The sequence below is a fragment of the Eulemur rufifrons genome, chromosome 17 (genome assembly GCF_041146395.1).
Source record: "Eulemur rufifrons isolate Redbay chromosome 17, OSU_ERuf_1, whole genome shotgun sequence".
NCBI lineage: Eukaryota > Metazoa > Chordata > Mammalia > Primates > Lemuridae > Eulemur > Eulemur rufifrons.
Genome location: NC_090999.1, coordinates 34,837,666 through 34,864,179, shown reverse-complemented (window position 1 = coordinate 34,864,179; position 26,514 = coordinate 34,837,666). Strand labels below are relative to the sequence as shown.

The following is a 26,514-nucleotide window of genomic DNA, read 5'->3' as shown; positions in this document are numbered from 1 at the left end:
AAGCAGGAAAGTAACAGATCAGATTTGTCATTTTAAAGGTGCAATCACTCATTCTTGATCGCAGACTCTTTCATCAGTGCTTTACGCAGTGTGTCCTCAAGGAAGCGCAAAAGAGACCACCATTTTCCTCTGGGTCTCGACTCTCTGAGAAAAGTGTTTGTATTGATGCTGAAGCTGTAAACATAGTTTTACTTTTGTCAGACTTGGGCAAGGAGGGGCCTGAGATCCCTACCTGCCTGAATTTAAAACTCTCAGGACTTCATTTTTATTATCTGCAATGCATTAGGAATACCAGTTCTCAACATGCAATCTGTAGGAACAATGAACTCACACTTTAGGTGTTTATTAACTCCTTGCAACACTGGAATAAATCATTAACATTCATCAAGTTCTTATATTCGTTGCTTAATGTTGAGAGTTACTTCTTACCTTTTAATGCCATCTACATTATGCATGTGTTCCAATGTGCCCCAAGGGGGAAAAACAGCTAAGTGATTTAACTCGTAAAGAATGGAATTTGAGCTTGGACAAGGGCAAAAGTATAAGCTGTTTACCTAACAGCACAGTCCAGCGGGAAGTTCACATGCACATGCCGAGCACCTTCTCTTCCAGGGGGCATCCCAGGAGCCTGAGGAATATCATGCCAATGCCCTGGACCAATAAGGATAAAATGTCTAGATTCTGAACACACCTACGGGCCACAGCAATGAGAACACAAAGATGCTATTTCAGGCAGTAGTAGCTTTATGGGATGAGACTGGTCAAAGGGGAGGACCACCACCAACATATAGGCCCTTCAAAAGAGAAATGGTGATGTCCCAGTTAAAAGGATACCATCTCCTACATGTAGGATGTTAACCTACTTGAGCCGTAGTTCAAAAGAGTGAGCTGAGGAAAGTGTTGGAGAAAACCTCCAGTCCTCAATTACAGTGTTTCCACTAGACAACTGTACAGTTATTTAGCTCCTGGCACAGGAAAGCTCATTAGATGAGAGTCAATAGCAAAAAGCAGTAACCAGAACAGAGAAACAAATTCCATAAAATTCAACCATCAAACACTAGGGTCAAGACTGATACCTTGCACATCACACCCTGAGGGCTTTATTGTATTCTAGGAGAGTAATCGATGTTTATAAAGACATTCAGGCATCAAGGAAAGGTGAAATTAAGTTGACTATGTTTTGGGAAAAAATCAGTGATGCCCAACATTTTCTGAGCACTGATTTTATGGCTGGTCTGTACTCTATATTTTATGTGAATTTTCTCTTGTTTAGTCCTCACAATTCCATGAGAGAAGTACTGTTACAAAGAGAGAAAAGAAGTTCAGAGAAGTGACATATATCATTTGACCAAGGTTAGAGTCAGGATTCAGGATGTGAATCAGGCACTAAAATTCTAGAGCTTAAGAATTAAACCACATTACATGATAGAACCTCACACAGAAATGATTTATCTGAATTTTCTAAATTTTCTATAACATATATTACTTTTGTAAATTTCAATTTATAATTACATTCAGTTTGTATATTTAAAATAAGAAAATATTATAAATACTTTAACAAATGACAAGTAGGTTCCAGTCAGTTGAAGGGTCTTGTTTTCTGAATTTGGCAATTAGACAGTCATTAGTGACTTGTGGTAATTTCAGTGAGAGGGCATGAGATTACTGTGGACTAAGAAGGAAATGGGAGGTAAGGAACTGACCATGGTCTTTCCTTGACTACGCTTTCCCAGAGCCTGGCATTAAAAGGAATGAGGGACTGACGTGGTGACAACAGCCAACCATATAACTGTTAATAAAAATGACAGCAGCTAACATATATTGAATGCCATGTGCCAGGCACTGTGCTAAAGGCTCTACATGCATTATGTTATCCTCACAATGAGGTAGGAGCCATTATCCTCCCCAAAGAAACTGAGACACAGTTAAGTAAAACCTGCCCAGGATCATTCTCTAGTGGGTGAGCAGGATTTAAGCTCAGGATTTGTGCTCTTAACCATTATGTTGATAGCTGGAGAAGGCGTGGATGAGAAATTTAAGCATATTTATATGCCAAAATGGCAGCAGAAAGGATGTGAGGCAAGATTGAGGAGTGGCAAAAATCGTGGAGGAAATTCCCCAGGACTCAGAGCAACAGGAGGAATGGTCTTTCCCTCTGAGCAGGAAGGAATAAGGAAAAGGGAGGCATGCATGTGAGTTTCTAGGTAAAAAGACATGCCTAACAGCTTCTCCCTTCCTTATGAAGCAGGAGTGATGAGCTAGATAGCTGGTAGTGGAGTTTAGGTAGACTCTTGAGGAAAGAAGTGAGGATCTAGATGTGCCTCTAAGAGAAGAGGCAGAGGAAGCCCAGAAAGAAATCCTGCATAGAAGACAAGAGTCTCTGGAGTAAATAGACCTGGAACTGCATTTCGGCTGTGTCATTTACTACCTGAGGGACTGTACTCACAAAGTAGTACTAACCAGTTGTGGGAAAGACTAAATGAGGTTAACACATATAAAAAGTGCCTGAGCACTTCATACACATAGCTGGTGCTCAGTCATTATTTACTACTACTAACTACTATTACTAGGAAAGTTTGATATAATTCTGAGGTTAGAGACTATGGCTCTTGGTGGCACCAATCCATACAATTTAATTTTCCTCCAGTAGAACACTTCTGCAAAAATATAGGAGTAGAGAAAGATAATTATTAGATTGATCCAGGCTAGTGATGCACAAGGTAGAAGCAAGAACAATCCCAGTTGCTTCCTAAATCTATTTCCATGGCCAGAAAAAGGGAATTCTCTGATGGGCCCTAAGAGAAGGTTCTCTCTAAGTAGAATGGCTGTGTCCTCTCCACGGCAAGCCTCCGAGAGAATGAGGAAGTGGTTATGTGATACCCACCCAGAGCTTACTTCCCGTTATTGAAGCAACTCATTCTGACCTGAATAAACTATTTCAAGGTTTTGATAATTAACAGAACAAATGAAAAATAAAGAGACTTCTTATCCTAGTAGCCTTTAACAGAGAAAACAGTGATTTCACAGAAGACGCTGTTTCCAAGTAGGAGACGACCGAGTCACTGGCCACTCCAACATTCCTACTACCATTTTACAAATGAAAAATGGAAGAGGTGGTTAGTGCCTTTCAAGTTCAGGTTAATGACTTTAGATTTAGAAGTAGAAACCAAGTCTCCTGAACCGCCATTTGAAATAGTGGAGACAACTGTCTGTATTGGCTACTCTTTAGAGCAATGGCTTCCCTTTCGACCTTGGGGCTAAGAGTTCATGGAAGAAGAATCTTGGACCTTTACAAGGTGGAACCTTGTAAAAGTTGAAGATACTGGGGTTCTTTTTGTTTGTTTTGGTTTTTTCCCGCTATGAACTTGCCTGAACAAATTAACTGTAGAATGAACAGACAAGGATCAGTGAAGGAGAAAGCTCAGTTAATGGCCTAAGTGAGAACAAAAATTAAAGGTCTTAATGGCACATGAAGGACAGCTACCCGAGGTGAGATAAGGAGGATAAAAATGCACAAAACACTTTGAGGTTATAATATAGGAAGGGACAGGACTGAAAGCAAAACCATGTGGCAAACACAACACACCAGCTTCACAAATAGAGTAAAGAAAGGGTTACCCTATTCCCCAGGACAGAAGGCAGGGCAGCCAGATGGCCACGAGCCGTTCCGGAACCAGAAGGCAGCATCCCCAGCTCCACTGGTAAATTCATGGTTTGACAAATGGACAGCACCTTTATCTCTTCCCCTGGATGGGACAAGATTTCAGCTCCTACTTGCCCCTTCCATTGGGTGCTCTTGTACAGGGTGGCAGTCATAAAGGCAGCTGGGAAGCTACACCCCTCTGATCCTCTAACTTCTCATTAAACCTTCTGCTATCATTCGTTCAAGTACCAGTAGGAAGCACTAGTGAGTCTGCTTCAGCCCTGATGACATGGTTCTAGATGGTCCATGTATGATTTTTCTGGTATTATGATAATCACTTGTAGACCCACAGTGATATCTTTAAAGATAGTATGTACAAAATTCAATTGTGAGCATATCACCCAGGTTTTTGCTGTACCACCTTTAACTTATATAAATGAAAGCCACTCTCACTTATTTTTTATAAATAGGCCATAGTTATAAAAATAAAATACTACAAAAATAAACTGTTCTAGCTAGATACTACAGTGCCAACAAAAAGTTGATAACGCAGATATATTACAGGGATCTGAAACTCAACATTTCCAAAAAGTAAACTCATTACCTTTCCTTCCAAATCTCCTCTATTAATTAATCTATGAAAAAAGTTCAGTTTACTCACTTAGATAATAATCCCTACTTAATGGGTTATTGTAAAAAATGAATGAAATAATGTGTGCAAGGTGCTTAATAAGTTTCAACAACACAATAGGAGATCAATAAATGTTGGCTCTATTTATTTCTGTTCTCAGCTACTAGGAACACAAGGCTCCAATACTGCCTTGCAATGAAAGAGGAAATACAGTTGCAGAAACTTCTGGGTGTCTAAAGAGAGGGTAGCTGTTGGGATAGAGAAAGTAATTAATGTCATATTACCTATGTAATCAGATACTAAATGTTATCCAAAGAATTTTATTTGAAGGGAATTAAATTAAGTAGTGGCTTAAAATGTACATATATGGCCTTTTAACAAAAGAACACAGCAGATTCTCACAGGTCATTTAGGATTGAAATCAAATCCTTTACAAAGTCTTCTGCTATCTATGTAGGGCATCAAAAAGCCAGGCACACTCTCTCACAAACATTGTTCTGACTGATTTCAAATGTGTATCAAGAAACACATCTGATATTGTTTCAGTATTTCTACAAACTTAAGTACCTCATGTTAATAATTAGAATCTGTAAAAGTTAGCAGAGACCAAACCATATAAAGTAAATTATTAAGATAAACTAGAGGTGGCGATGGGTAAAGTCACAACTAATGGAGGCGGAGCGCACTGTATGGGGGAAGGGCACACTTGGAGCCCTGGCTTGGGTAAGGCAAATGCATTACATGTCACCAAAATGTTTGTACCCCCATAATATCCTGAAATAAAATAAAAGAATAAACTAAAGGCAAGTAAACACACATCCAGGCTAGAGAGCACTGTCATGTCATACTTTGTAAACACTTTGATTCAATTTCTGGAAAATTTGGTTCTGACACAGTTTCAGATAACAAGAGAACAATTAAGAAAACGAGGCCAGTAGGTACAGGGTTGCACACACAATGGCTGTGGTTGTTACCCACTAAGTCTCATCAACAAATCACTGTGTGTGCACAACACTAACCATCCACAGCTGCCTACAGCACAGAGGCTGCTCCCCCAAGGATTAATGAAGACTGCTGTTAAGTGGTGAATTATCTATCATCCTTCCTACCTGCTACAGTTCTCTGCAATCCAAGGGCTGTCCTTACTCCCAGCTTTGGAAATCATTCTACCTCATGAATTAGGACCAGCCTGACCAGGGGTTAGACAAAAGCTTCGAAGCCAGGACCCATCCCAGGCTATATGAAGCTGACCAGAAACAGAAATAAGCACACGAACCTAATGGTTTGTTACAAGTCTTTTCTTCTGGTCCTGCCAGAGTAGAAAAAGAAATTGAATTCTTTCTATTCACTGCTCTTTTATTTTTCCAAATAGTGGTAAAATACACAAAACATAAAATTCACCATTCTAACCATGTTAAAGTGTACAATTCAGTGTCACTGCCCTTTTTAAAATTTATTCAGGTTTACGTCATCATCCCAGAAGAACTCACACTGAGATATAATTCACATCCTACAAAAATTCTTTTAAATAAGCATAAAATCCAGCGGTTTTTCGTTGTGTAACCATCATCACTAATTTTAGAACATTTTTATCACCCCAAAAGAAACCCTGTTTCCATTAAACAGTCACACCCAATCCTCTCCTCGCAGCTCATGGCAACCACTAATCTGCTGTCTGTCTCTATGAATTTGTCCATTCTGGACATTTCATATAAATGAAATTACACAGTATGTGGCCTTGTATCTGCCTTTTTTCACTTAGTATGTTCAAGGTTCATCCATTGCAGCATGAATCAGTACTTTTTTTTCTTTTTTATAGCTGAAAACTGTATATTATATGAATATACCATAATTTATTTACCTGTTGAAGGACATTTGGGACTACATGCTTACATTTAAGGACATTTATAAACATCAGCCTTACCTGGTTCATGAACAAAATAGCATCATTCTCATGGAGGACAGAAAGTAGCAGATTTCCCTGAATAGTATTTCTGCTTTCAGCTCTCTGGCATTCCCTAAAGCAGTTCCCTACAGCTCATACCCTGACTCTACTTTAACACTCCTATCTAGTTCGGCCTGAAGTTAGGATCACATGTATATCCTGCAACTACTTAGCACTAAATCCCAGTTCAGGCCAAATCCTTTCTTGAGGGCAGAGACCGTTGCTCACCCTGTACTTAGCACAATGCCTCATTCCCACTAGGGTCTCAGAATTATTCATTAAATCACTAAGTATCAGGTACTAATTCCTAAGTAATTTAGCACTAAAACTGTGCCAAAATTTAAACATGGAAACAATACACATTAACGAAATGTTACTCTATTACTAGCAACAGTATTTTTGAAAAAGAAACCCACTAGAAAATCCCTTATGACACTGGTGTATCCTGTCCTAGTAAAGGGTAAAATTGCCATTTGAATTGGCATGAATGAGAACACGCAGTGGGGACAGAGTTGGCGAATACACTTCACAGCATGTGCTTTAAAAACCTACAGCAGGCAGAAGTAAACAGTGTCAATGGATAATTTGTCATGGAAGCTTTCCTGATGACACTTTTGCTCAGTGGAAAGCAACCACTTTGTCCATCCTTGTTTCATACCTAAGAGTACAATACTGTTTATGCAGAATCAGAGATACTAAATAAATAGTAATAGCTTCTGCCTTGGTCACAACAGAACTAACATAGATTAGCAGACTGAAACCCTAGGCATCAGCCCATACAAATATTTTAATTTAGTTTAATGGAAATGAAAAACAACTACATTCTATCATTTTTTCAGGGTGATAACAGAATAATTATTTATATAAAGTCTTCAAAATTTTTCAACTCAATCACAATATAAACTGTTCGCTTGCATCAGATGTCCTCCAAATACATGGTTTTAATCATTACGATGATAACTAGCTTCAGTTAATGTTTGAAGAACATTAAAACTACTTCTGAGGCTCAGGATATAAAATGATCAGACACTTTTATTTTCATATAAAAAGAAAATTAAGATCTTACTAGGAACAAATATGGTTTGAGCACAGCACAATAAAAAGTCCCAATGTAATTATCTCTGTCTGTAAAAATAAGAGACATACTGTACTATGGGCTAGAGCTTTGATTACGGTATTTTTCCAATCATATAAAGCATGTACAATAACAAGATGTGGAAAGAATGGCTATTCTGAAATGGAAGAACTAAATAACAAGGTAAAAATAAAAAAGAGGGAGAAATTGTATACTGGAAAAAGGAAATGCTACCCTAAGTAAATCAAGGTTCTCAGTTATTTTCTGATACTTATACCAAAAAAATAATTTTAGGAGCTAATCTACAGTCCATCTCCATTTCAGAAAGAATCTAATGGCACCCAGACCAGAAAAAACACAAAAATTGTGCTGATGTCAGACCCAATTTCAAGTTATAGCTACAAAACTGAACTACTCAAATTTTCAAACTTTGAAGATTTCAAGCAAACTGTGACGTAGAAACAGCCTCTGAGAAACTGAAAGGGGGCAGAACAGACTTCAGGATGCCAGTATGCTGTGGAAAAGGTCAACTCATAGGTGGCATCTGGTAAGAACCAAACTGTCTTCAATTTAACAGCTTAGGATTTATCTTCCATCCCGTGATAATGTTTCCATTTAAGCAGAAAGAACAGAAAAGTAATCCACAAAGACATCTTATAGGATTTATAATGGATTTATATGGATTTATAATGAATAAGATGTGTGTACATATATATATACACACACAATGAATAAAATATATGCAATACATAATTGTTTTTGTCATTGTGTTTTGACTTCTCAGAGCAGATATTATATAAACATGAACAATAGTTCATTAACAAGTCTTAGAATTATTTAGGCACAGAACAGTTATTAGTTTCATCCCTACATTCCAAAAAGTAGTCAGACTACAGAGTGGTGGTGCTATTGTCTTGGTGCCTCTGAAAAACACATGCTGTCGTACACAGACCTGGGTTCCTGTGTTCAGGTTAAGCAATGTTCACAGGTGAGGTGAGTTTAACATGCTTCCCTTGTCTCACACTCAACTGCTGCTACCCATCATGAACTACTAAGAGACCTTCTTACCATTCCTCCAAGCATGAATTATCTGTGGATGAGATGGCATAGTCCAGTGTAGGGTTTAAGGAATCTATAGGTGATCCAAAATTTAAGGATAAGCTGTTATGGGGCTTACATGAAGTTATCAACTATCATGTGTAGTCACAAAGACCAGGGTTCAAATCATGGTGCCATCACATTACATCGTATAATCTTTGCCAAAGTGTTTATCAAAGTCTCCTTGTGCAAAGTGGAGATGATAGTATCTATGCTAAATTGCTATTTTGGTGATTACATGTAAATTATATAAAGCCCCTAGTAGTGTCCAGCACATAGTAGTTACTTAATGAACAATGACCTTCCCAGTAATGGAATACAAGTAGTCAAAGAAGGATTTAGGACCATTTCACTAAATAAGTATTTAGTGGAGGCTTAAAAATTTAAAAGCTTTAAGGAAAGATACAAGATAGCATACCATAATTTAAAAATAATGTACTGTAAATGTTAACATTAAAAACCTTAAAAAAAAAAAACAACAAATCTTAAAACCCATAAAGTTCAATGTAGTGATGGCTCTTAGTTTAAAACTTTAATATTCTGTTGCAGAGAGGCTTAACCTATACATGCTAAAAATAACTGATTCATAAAACCTGTATTCTATTACTTCTTTAATAATAGTTGAAAAGCATGTAATATTGGATGTACTAAAAATGCAATTTTTCTCAAACTAGACCTATAAGCAATAATAATAGTATCTTAAATATTCTTATACTAATCTCCTTGAAGGCCAGGGTCATTTATTCTCATTTTTAAGAAAGTACAATGTAATTAATCTAATTTAGTAAATATGATTCATCATGATAAATATCTACATAAACCAACCTTTTCCCAATGAATGCAGCATTTCCAAATATGGTTTTATTACACTATACTTATTTTTCTTTGCTTTTTGTAATCCACTTATGATTACTCCTTATATATTTCCTTTGCTTTTATTTTTTCATTTATAATTTCTCTTCAGTTGAGTAATAGTTATTCTTCAATCTCTTAAAATTCTTACTCATTAAATTTAATCTGATTCATGCTGCAATAACAGTCTGACTGAAGCCAAGTTTGGTATTAGATATACAATGATCTATCCTTTTTGGCTCTGTTAGTTTCAGTGAAATTTTATAGCAAACCAGTAAGTTCTTACCAAGAAAAAAGGAAAAATACCCACACAAATATGACTTACTAGGATCATCTATTTATTTGTGATTGTGGAGACTCTGGCACAGAATTATATAGTTAAAATAGTTTCCTATGGAATTTATAATAAGCAGACTATGCTTATTAAATAATATGAAAGATTTGTGAATATTTTTGATCTACATAGGCAGAAGATTCCCTTTAATTACCAAATAATTAAAAAATATATTTTTCTTGTTTAGTTAAAACAATACCATCCTAAGTGTATCTCTTATATTAGAAATATATGTATACAAAATTTAACCATACCTTCAAAGACATCTGTCATTTTGCAGATATGGGCAAATGTAGCTCCAGTTGCCCAGGTATATACTACATCCATTAAGTGAGGTTTGAATGAGCTCAGGTAAGTTTCCTCATCAATTTCCAATTTGGCTTCTGCTGAAACTTTTGCAATTCTTTTAGCACATTCCTTTAAAGATAAAAGATACACTTAAAATTTCTTATTTATGATCTCCCATATTATTTTTTTCTTTAGGTTTCCAAAGCCAGTGTTCTACGTTCCTTTTTCTTCCTAAGTATTATGTCTGCAATGTGTATATTCTGCTTCTAAGCCTGCTTCGTTGCTGAGTGATCAAACAGCCAAGCTTTCCCATTATGTTGAAGTGGTTAAATAAGAAAAACATATCAAGAGCATTATTTTCAGCCAGTGATACCTTTTCTACAACAAAACAAAACAAAAAAACTTTGCCTTAAAAGTATTCAACAGTAGCATTTAACTAACCTGTAATTGCTTCACTAACAAAACTAAGACAATAACAAAACAGATTTAGAGAAAAACAAATCCTATTGCAAAATACCTCCCCTCCTCCAAACGACGCTTTAAAATATGTAAATCTTAAGATTTTCTTTTCTCCATAATGAGAAACTTAAATTCATCCATTTCTACTTGGTAATCTAAAAGGTCAAAAACGCCTAGGCCTATAAATACTTCCTTGGTTCTGGAAGTTTAAATTTCTTAGTGATTTTAAGGGATGTTAAATGTTCCATTAAAGGGGCCTCTTTTATGATACATTTTTTGTTCCTCTGTTATAATGCCTTAAGCCCATCTTTTCCTGTCTTTCCATCTAATGTTGAAAAAGCAGATAAAAATCAGTTCATCCTAAGAAAATAAAAGACACAAATTTATTATTAAACTACTGTGGCTTTGAAAATCCAGAGACAAATAATGTCTTACGACAAAACAGATTTTAAAACTTTGTTATAAACTAAAATGAAAAAATATGCAAAAAAATAAAATTAATCCTAGTCCATCAAGATGCCATTCATAATAGTTAGGAAGAAAATGACGCGAGCATTGAATTGTCAGTATAGCCAATTTATATTATGCAGTTTTAAATTTGCATTTACAGCAACTCTACATAACTCATTACGATGAGGGAAAATGTTTAAAAATCACAAAAGATGTTATCAGAATAGCATCAAATGACGACTGACATCAAGTGATATATTTAATCCCTATCTCTGTGGAGTGACAAACTATTATGGTTAGACTGTCAGAATGTTTATTTTACAAACTACTATTCATAAAACATGTAGTTCAAAAAAAATCTTACCTGCATTTGACGAAGTGGTCCTGCTAATTGCTCTGTTAATTTGGGCATCTCACTAGACTATAAAAGAAAAGGAAAATTAAATATAAAAACCCAAGTTTAAAATTCTTGGGTTTGGGTTTTTTCATATTACCTGCTTTAACAAATGAAAAGGCTTGTATAATAACCATTAGTATCAAATTATTAAGACCTTAGTCATTAGCACTTTACTCAATTTACATGTAAACTCAGTTACTCCTACCATCCTAAACTGTAATATTCTCATTACATTTCAGAGGAAAATATTACAGTGCTAAATGTGCAAAGTGTGCTAACTAGCTATTTTCTGTCACTATAAATGGAACTGAGGTCAAGCAAATATTGTAAACATACAGAGTGGTTTAGTTACATCAACATTAAACAATTTTATCACAGTTTAATTTTGAAACAGTTTTAGCATCTAGGCAACTTTCAATCTGCAGAAATTGAAAACCTGGGATAAAGAACATTAAAAATAATGCCCCCATTTTTTATTTTACCAGACGTTTCTACCTCTTTAACCAAGTACAAAATAGGCAGAAGTTTATTTGAGTTTCAGTATTCCTAATACTGCTTTCTCACTGAAATATGTCAATTTCTCAATTAGATAATGGAGTTTCGGGTCTATTACTAACTAGCCAAATGAATGAACTTCAACAAGCTGCTTAAATTCTGTGTACTGACTTCTTATTCTGTCAAAGAAAAATAATACAGCCAGATCCTCAAAACTGATAGGTATATGATGAGAAAAGATAATATTTGTGAAGAAATGTTGACAAAGGTGGAGTTACTATTAATATACCAAAATAAATTTATTATTATGGTATATATGTATGTGTGGGACAGGATTCAAAGTAATTATGGGAAAATTCTTTAAAAAGCAATTATAGCTTAGTTGCAACACATCTGCCTTTAGTTATACAGTATATAGGACTTGCCTTTTGATTTGCATCATGTATATATGTATATTACATAATAAATCATGAATGAGGTTCTACATTTTTCCTGTTAAAACCAAAAATTATAGCAAAAAGGCCAGAATGAACTCAACGTCTCAGTTTAGTAGAATAAAGAATGTAAGGCTGCTAGATGTTTTTGATATTGTGTCCATTCATGATCAACAGCTCCTGATCACCTTCCTCTCTGCTGGTCACTATAGGTAGAAGGCACTGGTCCTGATGTAAGGAGGCCAACTGTGATTTTACCAAAGCTCTCCCACCAAGTATGTGCCGTTTGTTCCCTCATCTCCCCTGTAGGTCTCAATATAAACTTCATTTTATTAGTGAGGCCTTTACTAACCATCCTATTTAAAATAGTAACCTCATCTTCTCAGTGATCTCTACCTGACTCTTCTGTTGACTTTCCTCCAAAGCCTTCATCAGCATTTGACAGAATGCAAATGTATTTCTTTATCTTTATCCCACTAGCATATAAGTATCAATCATGAAAGCGAAAATTTCTGCTGTATCTCTAGTATTTAGATCTGTGCATTGCACACACTGGGTGCTTAATAAATATTTGTAGATACTTGATCTTTATAAAGATTTATGTAATCTCTAAATTACTTTTAATGTTATTAAAAAATGTGGGGGTAGAGTTTTAGAAACACATTTTTAAATAGAGTTAGTATATCAAGCATATTTAACCTTACTTATAACAAGTATCTAACTATTAGGTTATTAAGTATGAAATGTCCAATTTCCTTAAGTACTAAATTTGGTAGTACTTAAGTTTGGTAGTTGATATGACATTTCACTTTGATACTTCTTGTTTTATGTTTATTGTGAAGGTTATTTTTACTATATTTATACTTCTTTTTGTCTAGAAAATATTCTATTAAAAATATCAAGAAAAATCCATTTGACTTTTACTACAAATTTCCATCTCAATGTTAAGAGGCACCACCGTAAGAACTGATGACACTATACATAACAGTGTGGTTTCACTGAACAAATATTAACTGCATATAGTGACATCTTGCCTCAAGATTTAAGAGTTGTGGTTTGCCTAAACCCAACTTCTTTGAAGAAGTCATATATAATTGGCCTCTCACAGGACAGGACTTATTGCAGTGCCACATTAAAAAAACAAACAAAAAAATCCAATCACAATGCAAGAAATTAGCCACAAGACAAAGTTTGGCATGGGTAGAAGACCACCAATCTCCAAACAATCTATAAACCTAAATTTCTGAAATCTTCTTGTTCAAAGGAAATTTGAGAAATTTCCTTAACTATTATCCTAGAAACTGATACGATAAAATTTTGAACCTAAGAAAAATAAACAATATTTTATAAAGTAATGCACTCCTCTTCTATGCAAATTACTTCATAGATGCATGACAGGCAATCTCAGAAGGGCACAAACCATTTATGGATTATTGTCCTATTTGTTAGCATTGCCACTGCAGCCGTAATTCTAATCAATACTCACCTAAAGAAGTAATATATTTTATCTGATTAATAAATAGGGAACTAGTTAAAAGGTAACCAGATCAATGGCAGAACTGGACCAAAAAAACTATTTACTTAAAAATTAAACTAAGTATATACAGTAAAAGGTCCTCAAAATATTTAGATAACAATTATTATTTTTAGAGGTAAATGTCCTTGGTCTAATTCTCATTCTATCTCCTTCAACTACAACAAATAAAGTCTTAAATTTGAAATGTAAAGCACATTTTACTTTTTATTAATAAAACTAATTATACTAGTTTCTGGAATGCAGTACAAGAGTAATTAATGTCCTTGTGCGTTCCGATCAGTACTTCATTTTTTGATTTAAGGGCTGTTGAAAGTGAACAAATTATTCATAGGAAAAAATTACGGTTAAACCAACAAGAATCTTATTTAATTCTCTCTTACTATATTTGTGTTACAGTTGATTTCCATCCATAATGTGTAAATATAAAATAATATTTTATAATTAAAAATACTCATAATATTATAAAAACTAAACTATATAATGTATGAGTTAGTAAATAAGATGTGCTAATTCCATTAACTCACATTCTCTTGAAACACAAAGCAGCTTAATAATGCCGTTGCCTGTTCTGCAGAAAGGTCATTGAAAAGGCCATTAAACATCATCTCAGTTAGAAGGAGCTCGTCAGCACTATAATGCCAAAAAAAAAAGAATAAATTTGAAATGTCAGAATATAAAGACACACTTGTGCACCCATAGCCTTAACATGTAATTTTTACTAAAATGTATTATTCGACCTTAAGGAGTAATGAGGAAGAGTGACATAGATTTATTCAAGGGAATGGCAGATCTTTATAATTATTAATATATAATCAATGTAAAATGGGTATTTCATATAAATATCCCAAATAACAGAATGCACATATTCAGTGCAGATATCTGAGTTTAAAACATCTGAACAGATGAACAATATGTTTTCACGAGGAATGTCTGAAACCATTTATAAGGCCTATAATTCTTGGGTCCTGTCCATTAGGGCCATGCTGAGGACATAAAAGACTGTTTCAAAAATATCCTTTATAGATTCATTGAAAATGATGACCATCACTGTATGGACAAAACAAAATATATCCTCAGGATGGATACTGCTCACGAGCCACCAGTTTGCAACTTTCAAGTTAAGGAGGACAGGGGCAAGCTGGCTCCTATGGCAGGAAACATTTCTCATGGTAGGAAATAACTGATGAATTTTTAGGATAGTGTCATAAATTGTAATTTTCTAAAGATGGCCACAACAGCATCTCCTATCTTACATGTTCTTCTAGAATTGCACAAATCTATGTAGACTGCCATGTGCACATGTAGAAATTTCAATTTAAATTATGTAAAATTTAATATTCAGTTCCTCGATTTCATTAACCACATTTCAAGTGGCTTGTGGCTACGATATAGAACAGTGCAAATATAGAACATTTCTATCATCACAGAAAGTTCTACTGGACAATAGCTACTTCCTCATTAAGAGGTGGAGTCTAATTGCCCTCCACGTGAAACTGGGAGGGTTTATGACTCATCTGTAATCAAGAGGTGGTGGAAGTGATGCTGTATGATATTCAAGCTAGGTTACAAAAGGTAAAGCTAGGTCAGAAAAGACAATGCAACCTCCACCTTAGCCTGCTAGAATTCTCACACTGGAGTGTTCAGCCTCCATGTAAGCAGTACTAACAACCTGAGGCTGCTATACTGTGAAGAAGCCCAAACAAGCCTGTATGGAAAGACTACATGGAGAGGCTGAGAGGGGGAGAAGGAGAAGGGGAGAGAGAGAGCCTAACATTCCCCACATGCTCCAGACTTGTACTGTTCCAGCTTAACTACTTCTCTGATGGCAATCACAGGGGACCCTGAGCCCAAACTATTCAACTGAACCCTTCCTGAATTTCTGATCCATAAAAACCCCTACAGAATAAAATAACTGTTGCTGTTTTAAATCATTTAGTTTTGAGGTCTTTTGTAATGTGGCAAAAGATTACCAAAACAGAAAATAATATAACCAATTTTAAGCTGTGGCCTATAATATACTCAGTTGTAATACCCCATTGTTAGCCCAAAATTTCAGTAAAATCTATGCATATAAAAGGATAATGGTTATTAGACTAAGTTTTAAGGTGGGAAAATACTCATAAATGTAATAAAAAGAGTATACAAAATTGTGTATAAACTATGATTATGTAAAAATCCCACAACGTCTGAAAAAAGTCAAAAGAAATACATCCAAATGCTAGGGGTACTTGTGTTAATTACTAAGATCTAAGAGATATTTCTCAATTCCATGGCCAAAACTGTATTTAACGTGCAAGGTCCTCTACAAACCTCATATTTTTAGCACAACTCTTTTTTCCTAAAGACTGATAACCCTCAAATTAAAATTAGTATCTCATTTTAAAATCAAATTTCTAGAAGAACCAGATTTTACCTGCTTATCTCACAAGCCACTCGTCCTTTCATCTCTATGACATCAGAAGAAGTAGCAAAGCCCAACCTTCTTAAAACACGTTTGCGACATTTGAGTTCATCCATTTGAAGGACTGTTCTTGCTTTCTTCAGTTCTCTCTTTGCAGATTTAATATCTACTGCAATCTAAGAAACATAAAAGTATAAAGTTCAATAATAAAGTGAACAATGTAAAATGAGATTTATTCATGAAATAAAGGGAAAAATATTTTCTAAGGACACCTTACAACGTACTTCTCAGTCAAGGCTTCAATGCTGAGTGGATAGGGAAAGTGAAATACAGGAGCTTCTTAGATACATTCTCAGGATATTACAAAAGATTAATGATGTATCTGAAAAGTTATTAAATATTACCTAAAATATTAAGTACATGTATATATAAAATGTCCACTTGAAAAATTTGAGGGAGAGTAGGGAGATATTAGAACTTGTAAAAGGTTTAGGAAGATGGAGAATAGGGCATGGTTCCTGCTTAAATGAAGGTAAGGAAGGAGGGCTACAAGAAGAGGAGTGAGCTGAATAGCCATGAGTTAGACCAGGTAGGCTAGAGGGGATAGAAAAAGTCAGCGTTGAATTAGGATGGGCTCTCCGAAGGCAGAATTCATGGGACAATTAATCATACTCCAAAAGTACCAACCCTAGCAATTCCAGCTTTTCATCCATAGGGAATTAGGCCGTAGCTTAGAGAACAGGGAAAGAAAGCTGAAGGTTTATGAATCTTTTCTCTTGACTATATTTTCTGCATGATGCCCTGAAAAGTCTTCCCTCTTTTTGCCTAAGTTGGAAATAGCTTTAGCAAAGAGAATAGGCCTTTATTCAATATAGAGATGAAAAATTAAAATGAAAATAAATCTTGAGTTCATCCTTTAGAGTGGATGAGTTTTTAAATTCAGTTAATCAGCAAGTAGTACACATTTTCCAACTGTGACAAATGTATAATGGTACAAGAGCACAGAAACAATGGTATCCTGAAGTGGAGGCTTTAAGTTCAGAAAAACACTGATGGAAAAGTTTTGAGAAGCTGAAACCCAAAGAATCTGTAATTTTGCTATTAAGTTTCAACTGAGGAGGAGAAAATGATAAAGGTGATCAGCAACTGATATTTACTTACAAGTTACCTATGTGCCCTAATTCTAATGGTTTACGTTATTTAATTCGAATAGCAATCCTAACAGGTAGGGAACTAATATTAAATCTGCATTTTACAGATGAGAAAACTGAGGCACAGAGAGATTACTAAGTAAGCTGGTCAATATTACAGAGCTACTGAGTGCTAAAGATGGGCTTCAAACCCAGGCTAACAGACTCGAGAATCTAAGCTCTTAGTGATTTTTCATATTGCTATGAACAGATACGTTGTCATAATGCCATGTCACAGGAAGCAACGTTTTCCATGCTAGACAAAACTATGCTAGCATGACATATGCTACCATAGCATGACTTATCAGGCCTATCAGAAAAAAAACCAAAGAACTTCTTTTCTTTTAAAGAGACAGGTTGGCTGGGCATGATGGTTCACGCAAGTAATCCCAGCACTTTGGGAGGCAGAGGCGGGAGAACTACTTGAGGTCAGGAGTTTGAGACCAGACTGAGCAAGAGCAAGTCCCGATCTCTATAAAAAACAGAAAATTGGCTAGGCATGGTGGTGTGTACCTGTAGTCCCAGCTACTTGGGATGCTGAGGTGGGAGGACTGTTTGAGCCCAGGAGTTGGAGGTTGCAGTGAGCAATGACGACGCCACTGCACTTTAGCCTGGGAGACAGAGTGAGACCCTGTCTCTCTCTCTCTCTCTTTTCTTCTTTTTTTTTTTTTTTTTTTTTTTTTTTTTTGAGACAGGGTCTTGTTCTGTTGCCCAGGCTGGAGTGCAATGGCACAATCATAGCTTGCTGTAGCCACAAACTCCTGAGTTCAAACAATTCTCCTGAGTAGGTGGGACTACAAGTGTGTGTCACCATGCCAGATAATTTTTAAATTTTCTGTAGAGATAGGGTTATGTGGCCCAGGCTGGTCTTGAACTCCTGGCCTCAAGCAATCCTCCTGCCTCAGCCTCCCAAAGTTCTGGGATTATAGGCATGAGCCACCATGCCCTCTCTGTTTTCTGGGTTTTCTTTGACTGAGGATGCCTACATGAGCAGAGCAGAACATTGTGTTAAGCACTGTGAGATTTATAAAGCTCACCAGGTAGTATAAGAGAATCCAATATTTAAGACTTTTTTCTCAATTTTTATATTTTGAATACAAAAATGTTGAAATATTTTGGATATATTGGGTTAAATAAAAATATTAAAATTATTTCTACTTGTTTCTTTTTTCTTTTTTAATGTGGCTACTAAAAAATTTAAAATTACATATGTGGCTCGCATTGGACAATGCTGTTCGAGATCTTTTTCTACATGTTTACAATTGGCCTTCTGTAATCATGGGTTCCACATCCGTGATCCAACCAACCATGGATCAAAAATATTGGGGAAAATTAAACTGCACCAGTACTGAACATGCAGAGACTTTCTTTTCTTGTCCTTATTCCCTGAATAATACAGTATAATAACTACTTACATAGTATTTACATTGTATTAGGTATTATAAATAAACTAGAAATGATTTAAAGCATACAGGAGGATGTGCATAGTTTATACACAAATAGTACACCATTCCACAGGAGGCCCTGGAACCAATCTCCCACAGATACTAAGGGACAACTGTACATGCCTGAAATGCATGGATATCTAGGTATAGGGGCTTTTACCCACAAAAGTGAGATCAGCTTCCTTTTCCATTTAATACATTTGGACTTCTTTTCCAAAGAGTACATATGAATCTACCTCATTTTTCTTTCTTTTTTTTTTTTTTTGAGACAGAGTCTCACTCTGTTGTCAGGGCTAGAGTGAGTGCCGTGGCGTCAGCCTAGCTCACAACAACCTCAAACTCCTGGGCTCAAGCAATCCTACTGCCTCAGCCTCCTGAGTAGCTGGGACTACAGGCATGCACCACCATGCCCAGCTAATTTTTTCTATATATATATATATTTTAGTTGTCCATATAATTTCTTTCTATTTTTAGTAGAGACCGGGTCTCGCTCTTGCTCAGGCTGGTCTTGAACTCCTGACCTCAAGCGATCCACCCGCCTTGGCCTCCCAGAGTGCTAGGATTACAGGCGTGAGTACCACCCGGCCCGGCCTACCTCATTTTTCTTAATGGCCATGTTAATTTCCAATGTGTGGATAGGAATATTTCATATATCTAATTCCCTACTGATGAAGACTGAGGTGGCTTATATTCATTTGCTTTTTCAAACTATGCTACAAGAACATCCTCTGTACTGCTTCACTTTGTAGTTTCAATTCCTAGAGGTTGGAAAGTTGGGTCAGAGATGGTATAACCACTTAAAATGTTGACAACTGAAGGACCAGATTTTGAAGGCTTCTTAGGCAGGGCTAAGGGATGTGAAATGTGTCCTGCAGTCACTAGGAAGCCATAAAAAGACTTGTTTTTCCCTAAATTGCTAACTCTTTGTATTTTTCTTTCATAAAAAAAAAAAAAAAAAAAAGCACATTACAGACAATGGAGGGAGAGAAAGGGAGGAAAAAAAATGAAAAAGATCTATTATAATCTCACTGCCCTAACATAACCATCTTAAGTTTTCCTTTAGTCTTTTCCAGTGTGTATTTTTATTTTTGCCAGGTTGTAATCATGGGCCATATCAATTTCAGATCCTGCTTTGTTCACCTAATGCTCGCACATAAGCATCCTTCCATGTTATTGCAGAGTCTTTATAACAAGTTTATTTGTCCCCTTCACCTAGACACTAATGCCTTTTTCAGTATATCTAAGCAGCTCAATAATGGTTTCAACCATTTCCACGGATGCTTTCCAGTCAACATTCAACGATGCTTAAGTCTCCCTGTTCTTGTGTTGTGGAAACATTAAGGCTGACCCTCTGGTGGCCATGTGGGGAGTGGTTGGAATCAGGTAGGGAGCAGCTGCAATGGTTCTGGTGAGGTATGAACAGGCCAGGATCACAACTAGATACTTGAGGAAATAACTAAAGCTTTTGTGTCTCAGTTTCTTCATCTTGAGAAGCACCTGGCAAGTTTCCTGGAGAGGGCCTAGTAGTACTTCATGGTAGACCGGAGCATAGCATAATATGTGTTCACTAAGCAAGTAGTCACTGTGTTCCATAGGATACAGGGCCATGTGACGTTAGCTTACAAAAAGCTATTAACAGAAAGGGAGAAGTGCTTTATAACTATGAACTAAACATATTACTCTATTAAACCAAAAGAATTTCTACTCATGTATATATCCAACCAAGACTGGGCATTTATTTTATAAAGATGACCATTATGAGAGAGTGTAAATAAGTTGAAATGAAACACTTGACCTAAAGGAGCTTAAAATATAGTTTGTGAGACAGAGAAACAGATGTATTGGGTAAAGGCTGGTATGTGATAAAAGTTGAAAAAGAGTTATAAGTTTCATGAAAGAAGTGAGATTTGTAGAGTATAATAGATTCTAGTTGAAAAGAAGTGGATAGTGAGAAGGAATGTGTTCACTTCAAAAAGCTTTTTCTAAATTCATTACAGATAATGGCTATAAAAATGCTTTTACCAGTGAGAGATTATAGCTAATTACCCTAAAAAGCTGAACTACTACCACTTGACACTATTAGGATGGCTATAGTAAAAAACACAGACAATAACATGTGTTGGTGAGGACGTGGAGATACTGGAACTCTCATAAACTGCTGGTAAGAATGTAAAGTGGTGTAGCCACCATAGAAAACACTTTGGCAATTTCTCAAAAAATTAGTTACCATATGACCCAGCAATCCTACCCAATTCTACTCATGAGAAATGAAAACACATGTCCACACAAAAACTTGTACAGAAACGTTCATAGCAGCATTATTCATAATAGCCAAAAAGTGGGGAAAAACCAAATATCCATCAACTAATTAATGAGTAAACAAAATATTGTATATCCATACAATGGAACATTATTCGGTCATAAAAGGAATAAAGTAGTGATTCACGCTACAACATGGATGAACCTTGAAGACATTATACTAAGTGAAAGAAGGCAGACTCAAATGTCACATATTATATGATTCTATTTATAAGAAATGTCCAGAACAAGCAAATCCATACAGACAGAAAATAGATTTGTGGTTGCCTGGGGCTGAAGGATAGAGGGAGCAGATAGTGATTGCTAATGGATATAAAATTTCTTTTAGGGGTGATAAAAATGTTCTGAAATTAGATAGTGATGATGGTTGCAAATATCTGTGTATGTACCATTAATAAAAACCACTCAGTTAGACACTTTAAAAGGGTGGGTGTTACCTTATGTGAATTATATCTCAATTTTTAAAAAGCAAAAAATTTTAAAAAACCATACATCAAATACCAAAGCTATAGCAAATGAACTTTACTTTGTCTTGCTGATAAGAATTTACAGGTTACAGAGCTGATAGTTTTAAAAGACAGACATTTTCCTGTTTTAGCTGATAAAATCAGTAGTACAAGAAAATGAATAATGATGATTCATTTATACATAGAATTCTACTAAAAAAAAAAAAAAGTTTCTGCCATACCTGTGCTTTTTTTTCACAAAGTGTATACACAGTTTCCAAATTTGGGTCATTGTGAAGTGGATGAGAATACATTCGATGCTCAAAAGCCTCCACTTTCTGAATGACTTTTTTCAGTCCTTGATCTTGAATACCCATATCATCAATAGGATCTAATAAGGGAACACCATCAGGAAAACGTTTCTGAACTTCCTAAAACAAAATATGTAAAATTTATTTTTCATCTTGTAGAGACAAAATTAGTAGGAGTAAGCTAAATCAATATTTCCTTTTTTTCCTATGCACATGGACATAAAAGAAAAAAAAAAAAGGATGGTCCACATATAATTTTTTCTTTTTCCCATTTAAATTGTAGGGCATTTTCCCACTGTGTTTCTGAAAATTCCTTTTTAATGCTGTACTATCATTAACTGATATAGGGATGTGTTATAATTTACTAATAGGTCTAGTATTATATAGTTCAATAGGCCTGGAGGTGGCACAACTTACTAATAAACCCATCATTGTATATTTACGTTGCTGTAACTTCTTGAAATCATCAGTAATCCTATATTGATCATCTGTTATATATAAACTGTTTTCAATTTCAGATTATTTCCTTGGGGTTGATTCCTAGGGAGAGCACTACTCAGTCGGAAGATTTAAACTTTTTAAAAGGTCCTGATTCCTTTTGCTAACTTTTTCAGGTACATAATTAATGATTAAATATAATAAGCATAAGAGCACAGAGAAGGGATAGCTCACTATGGGCTGGTATCCCGCTGGGAAACTTTCAGGGTCCTGGATAGGCCTTAAAGTTAAGATAGGATTTGGCTGGTTAGGAATTAGGGGTATGGGGGTGGGAGCATGTTAATAAAAAACATAAATGTAAAGGGTTCAAAGCCATTTTGAACATTACCATCCTAAATATGTAAATAATGCACGGTTTTAAGAGACTGATATTTTTGTTAAGTGCATATAGTACAACCTGGCCAACTTTTACATATAAAGAAACTGAGTCACAGGTAAAAAGCTCAAGAACAGAGAAAACACTAAAATTGTAGTTCTAAAGTTTAAAAAGGTATAATTAAGTAGCAAAAGGGAACTCTTTAGTCATTAAGTGAAGGGGTCTGTTAGCAGGCTCATTTTCCTGATTCTGATTCTTCTTCTTCTTCCTTCTTTCCCAATATGTGGTGATCAACATAAAGGTCTATGAAGGACCAAGGAAAACAACAGTCTAACTTTATTTAAATACTGAGGCAAAACTGAGAGTTAGGCTGTTGCTAAAGTTAATGTCAAAGCTGAAATATCTCATCGCCAGACATAGCACAGTGATGTTTAAGGCAAATAAAGACAAACCTGAAATTTGCCAATAGACCTCAAGAAAAATACATTTCAATTTAAGTTTAAATTTAGCAAAATGAAAACTGACCTAATTCCGAAGCACAAAGTGATCAGTTTTTTCACAATAATGAAATTATTTATGCTAACTTAATAACGTGTATTTCTTCTCAAAACTATGCTGCTATTTTGAAAATATTAGAAAAAACAATTTCAGTGGGACTTTATAATTCAGTGACCTTAAAATATTTATTTACCACCAGACTATTAGTTTTTAAAATTTCTATACTGATTTTTTGAAATGATATCCACATCTACATAAAAATTTTGTAAAACTGTCAAGAGAATCATTCATTTCAGCAAGCCTACCTATGGAACATAGCTTAAAAAGTCCTACTCTACACTGAAAGCATCCTATTTATCTTTGTTTTCTCAGAGTCCAGTACAGAGCCTTCACTGCACAGTAAATGCTATTCAAAGGTTTATTGACTAAATAGGTCACTACTTTTTTCTACTGGAAAATTAAATTTTCTAGAAAGTCATAATTTTTCCTATTGAAAAAAATCATTTCATCCATTTATTAACTATATTAAAAAATGGTTAAAAGTTCTGGCAGCATATTATTTTATACATAAAACTTTTAATACAGTCTATAGTTATTTTCACTTGTAATGAATAAAGCAGAACATATTTAGCATATAATAGTGAAGATTAATGGTGCAGTTTTCCTTTGCAAGTACTCCTTTAGTAACTCACTTTGTTGGTGGATTCAAAGAGAGGACAAATATGCATGCAGATCTGCTGCCACTGTTTTTATGAAAAATAATTGCCATTATTGGTATTATACTTTTTCTGAAAGAAAGTAAGATACTTAAAACATTTCAGTTACCTCTTTATAAATCTTATTTACATTACATATATAAACTTTATATTTAACTTATAAAATTAACACATACCTGTATTGATTTTAAAACACTCTGTCTATTGTCCACTGGCCGAAGGTCTTTAGGAATATAAAGTCTAACACTGCTGATAGCAGACAGGAGATGCACCAAAACTGGGACAACCTATGAATGACAAGTTATATAATATTACAATTTAAATTGCACATATTCATATTCTGCTGTTTCCTAAACTTGGATCATTAAAAAGAAAGTGCATTTACAATATGTGACAGCTGTAAGAAGTACATAATAATCACTGTGGAGTAGCTCCTTACACAAAAGCTTGTATCTTAGTAGAGACTATATTTAAAAAGGAAAAACTAATTCAAACCTCTAAATAACAGGAAAATAAATGATATATAAAAATAAGAGATCTCCTCAATATAGAATCCATTCTTTATTCATTTTTGTGCTCTTAGTTCTGGCACTTTTTGAATACATAGAAGTACTACAGTACTACAAAAGAACAAAGACTCCTGTTGAACAGATTTAGATGGCCAAGTAAGGTTCATGTAACTTCTGAATGGTCCTGAATTAAAGGGAGATGAAAAACATTATTTCAAGCAGAGAAAACAGCACATTCTATTAGATACAGTCTTCAAGAACACCTATCTACAAACTTTCTTCCATGCTTTCTCCTATCAATACCCTGTGTCCACTATCAAATTTTGCTCCCTTTACATTGCTCTTGAATCCAGAGGGCCTCTATAAATTAGGGCAAGGTTAATGTTTTCACAGGTCCAAATCAGTCAACATGTTGGTCTCTCATGGCTACTTTTACACTTATCACCAATGAAAACACAATTGTCATTGGCTTGCTGATAAATATATTCACTGTCCTTTAATGACAAAGTGGTTGAACATGGGTTCCAGCATTAAGACTGCCTGAGTTTAAAGTGAAGTCTTCAGCTAGTTGCATGACCTTGAACAAATTAACCTTTCTAGACTTCAGTTTTCCTCATTCATAAAAATGGGGATAAAATTATACCTATTTCATGAAACTATTTTGAGAAATAAGATAATGTATGTAAAAATACTTAAATTAGTACCTAAAACATCTCTCAAAAGTTATTTAGTGTAACAAATGTCCAACACATGTTAACAAATCTGTATTAAAACAGTGTTAAAACAGCAGAGGTCATTTACTCAAATGCCAAAGAGAAAACGTAAGCAATATTTTTTAGTGGTAATAAGTGACGGAGACTGAAAAACTAGAGAGCACTTGTGTGATTTAAAGAAGACAACTACAATTGTGCCAGGCAGGAATGCAGTACTAGTGTTTCAAGATCTTTCTTTTTTTTAAAGCCAGAAATCCAAATTATTTCAAAGTCCTGATTTTTAAAATTTGACAAGTAATTTACATTTTCCCTATTTCCTAGCCATTAAAAAATTAGTATTTTTCCTGCACAGCAACATTATTAGCCAATGTTCTACTTGAAAACAACTTAATAATACCATGAACTGTTCGTTGTATTTTCTCAACAAATTTCTCTACTACGTTTTTCGAACTGTTAATAGTCTGCCAAATGGCATAAAAATTAAAAATAATTCACTTGGCTTTGGAAGAGTAAGAATATTTTTTATGTATTTGTAATTGAATTCAATATGCACAGGTATCTAAGAATTTCCTCCAAAACAGAATAAAACTATTCTGTGAAAACTTGATTCAGTCTGAAGACGGAAACTGTCTTATTTCTAAGGCTGGTTCCTATAATAAACTCCATCCAAGAAATGGTCAACTAACACATTAATGGTAGAAAAGAGACTACAAACGCCCTCCTATAAGTGTCTCCTTAAGTACAAGAAAGGGAGATCCTAAGACTTCCCTAATTAGAAACATGAATTTTTATGTAGGAGAAGTTAAATGTTTAAAAACCAAATAATCATCACATAGGAGGCAGGTTAAAAAAAAAAAGGAAAACACCAAATAAATAGTTGTGTGGGGATGAGGGGAAACTTCCCCTCTGCCCAGGAAGGTTCACTGAAAGATCAACTCACAAAAGGCAGATTAATAAGAAAAAGAGATTTATTTACTGTGTGCATGAAGACATCACAGAGTGATTACCCAATATCCCAGTGGGGTCCAGAAATTTATATACTCTCATTTTACAGGGGAGGGAGAGACGAAGAACATAGGTAATTCTATTTAGGGGCAATGAATGGTTACTAGGTAGGATGAATAGATATTTGGGAGAATGAATGGAAGGGGGAAAACAGATTGACTTATAAATGATTCTCTTCACAAATTAAGTTAACCTGAGAGAAATGTATACATTTAAAATTATTTGGGCCAGGTCTGGTTGCATTCTTCTTTCCTGTGATATATTGAGATAACAGGAAAGAGAAAATTGTTCTTTTTGATGGGTCTGGTTTTTCAATGAAGAAAGAGAGAAAGCCCCTTTCCAAGGCCTGTTGATCTCTAAGGGCCTTTAATTCAAAATGCTCTTTATATGAAGGAGTCACATTTTGGGGTGAAATTTCCTGAGCTCCTTCATTCATCACAAAATTATAAATCTCTAAATTCAAAGAGATTTTAAAATGTATATTTGCATATGGCAGTTTATTCAATTTT

The 26,514-nt window shown here is 35.0% G+C and overlaps 1 protein-coding gene across 1 annotated transcript in view; it reads right to left on the bottom strand.

The window, feature by feature from the left end:
• MTREX (Mtr4 exosome RNA helicase) overlaps positions 1-26,514 on the bottom strand; it is a 92,534-nt gene that overhangs the window by 2,200 nt on the left and 63,820 nt on the right. The window contains exons 20-25 of the mRNA XM_069492635.1: positions 23,955-24,065; positions 21,682-21,870; positions 16,052-16,215; positions 14,163-14,268; positions 11,140-11,196; positions 9,833-9,995 (exon numbers count right to left, since the gene is read on the bottom strand). Coding sequence (XP_069348736.1) covers positions 9,833-9,995; positions 11,140-11,196; positions 14,163-14,268; positions 16,052-16,215; positions 21,682-21,870; positions 23,955-24,065 — 790 coding nt within the window. The remainder of the gene's footprint in view (positions 1-9,832; positions 9,996-11,139; positions 11,197-14,162; positions 14,269-16,051; positions 16,216-21,681; positions 21,871-23,954; positions 24,066-26,514) is intronic.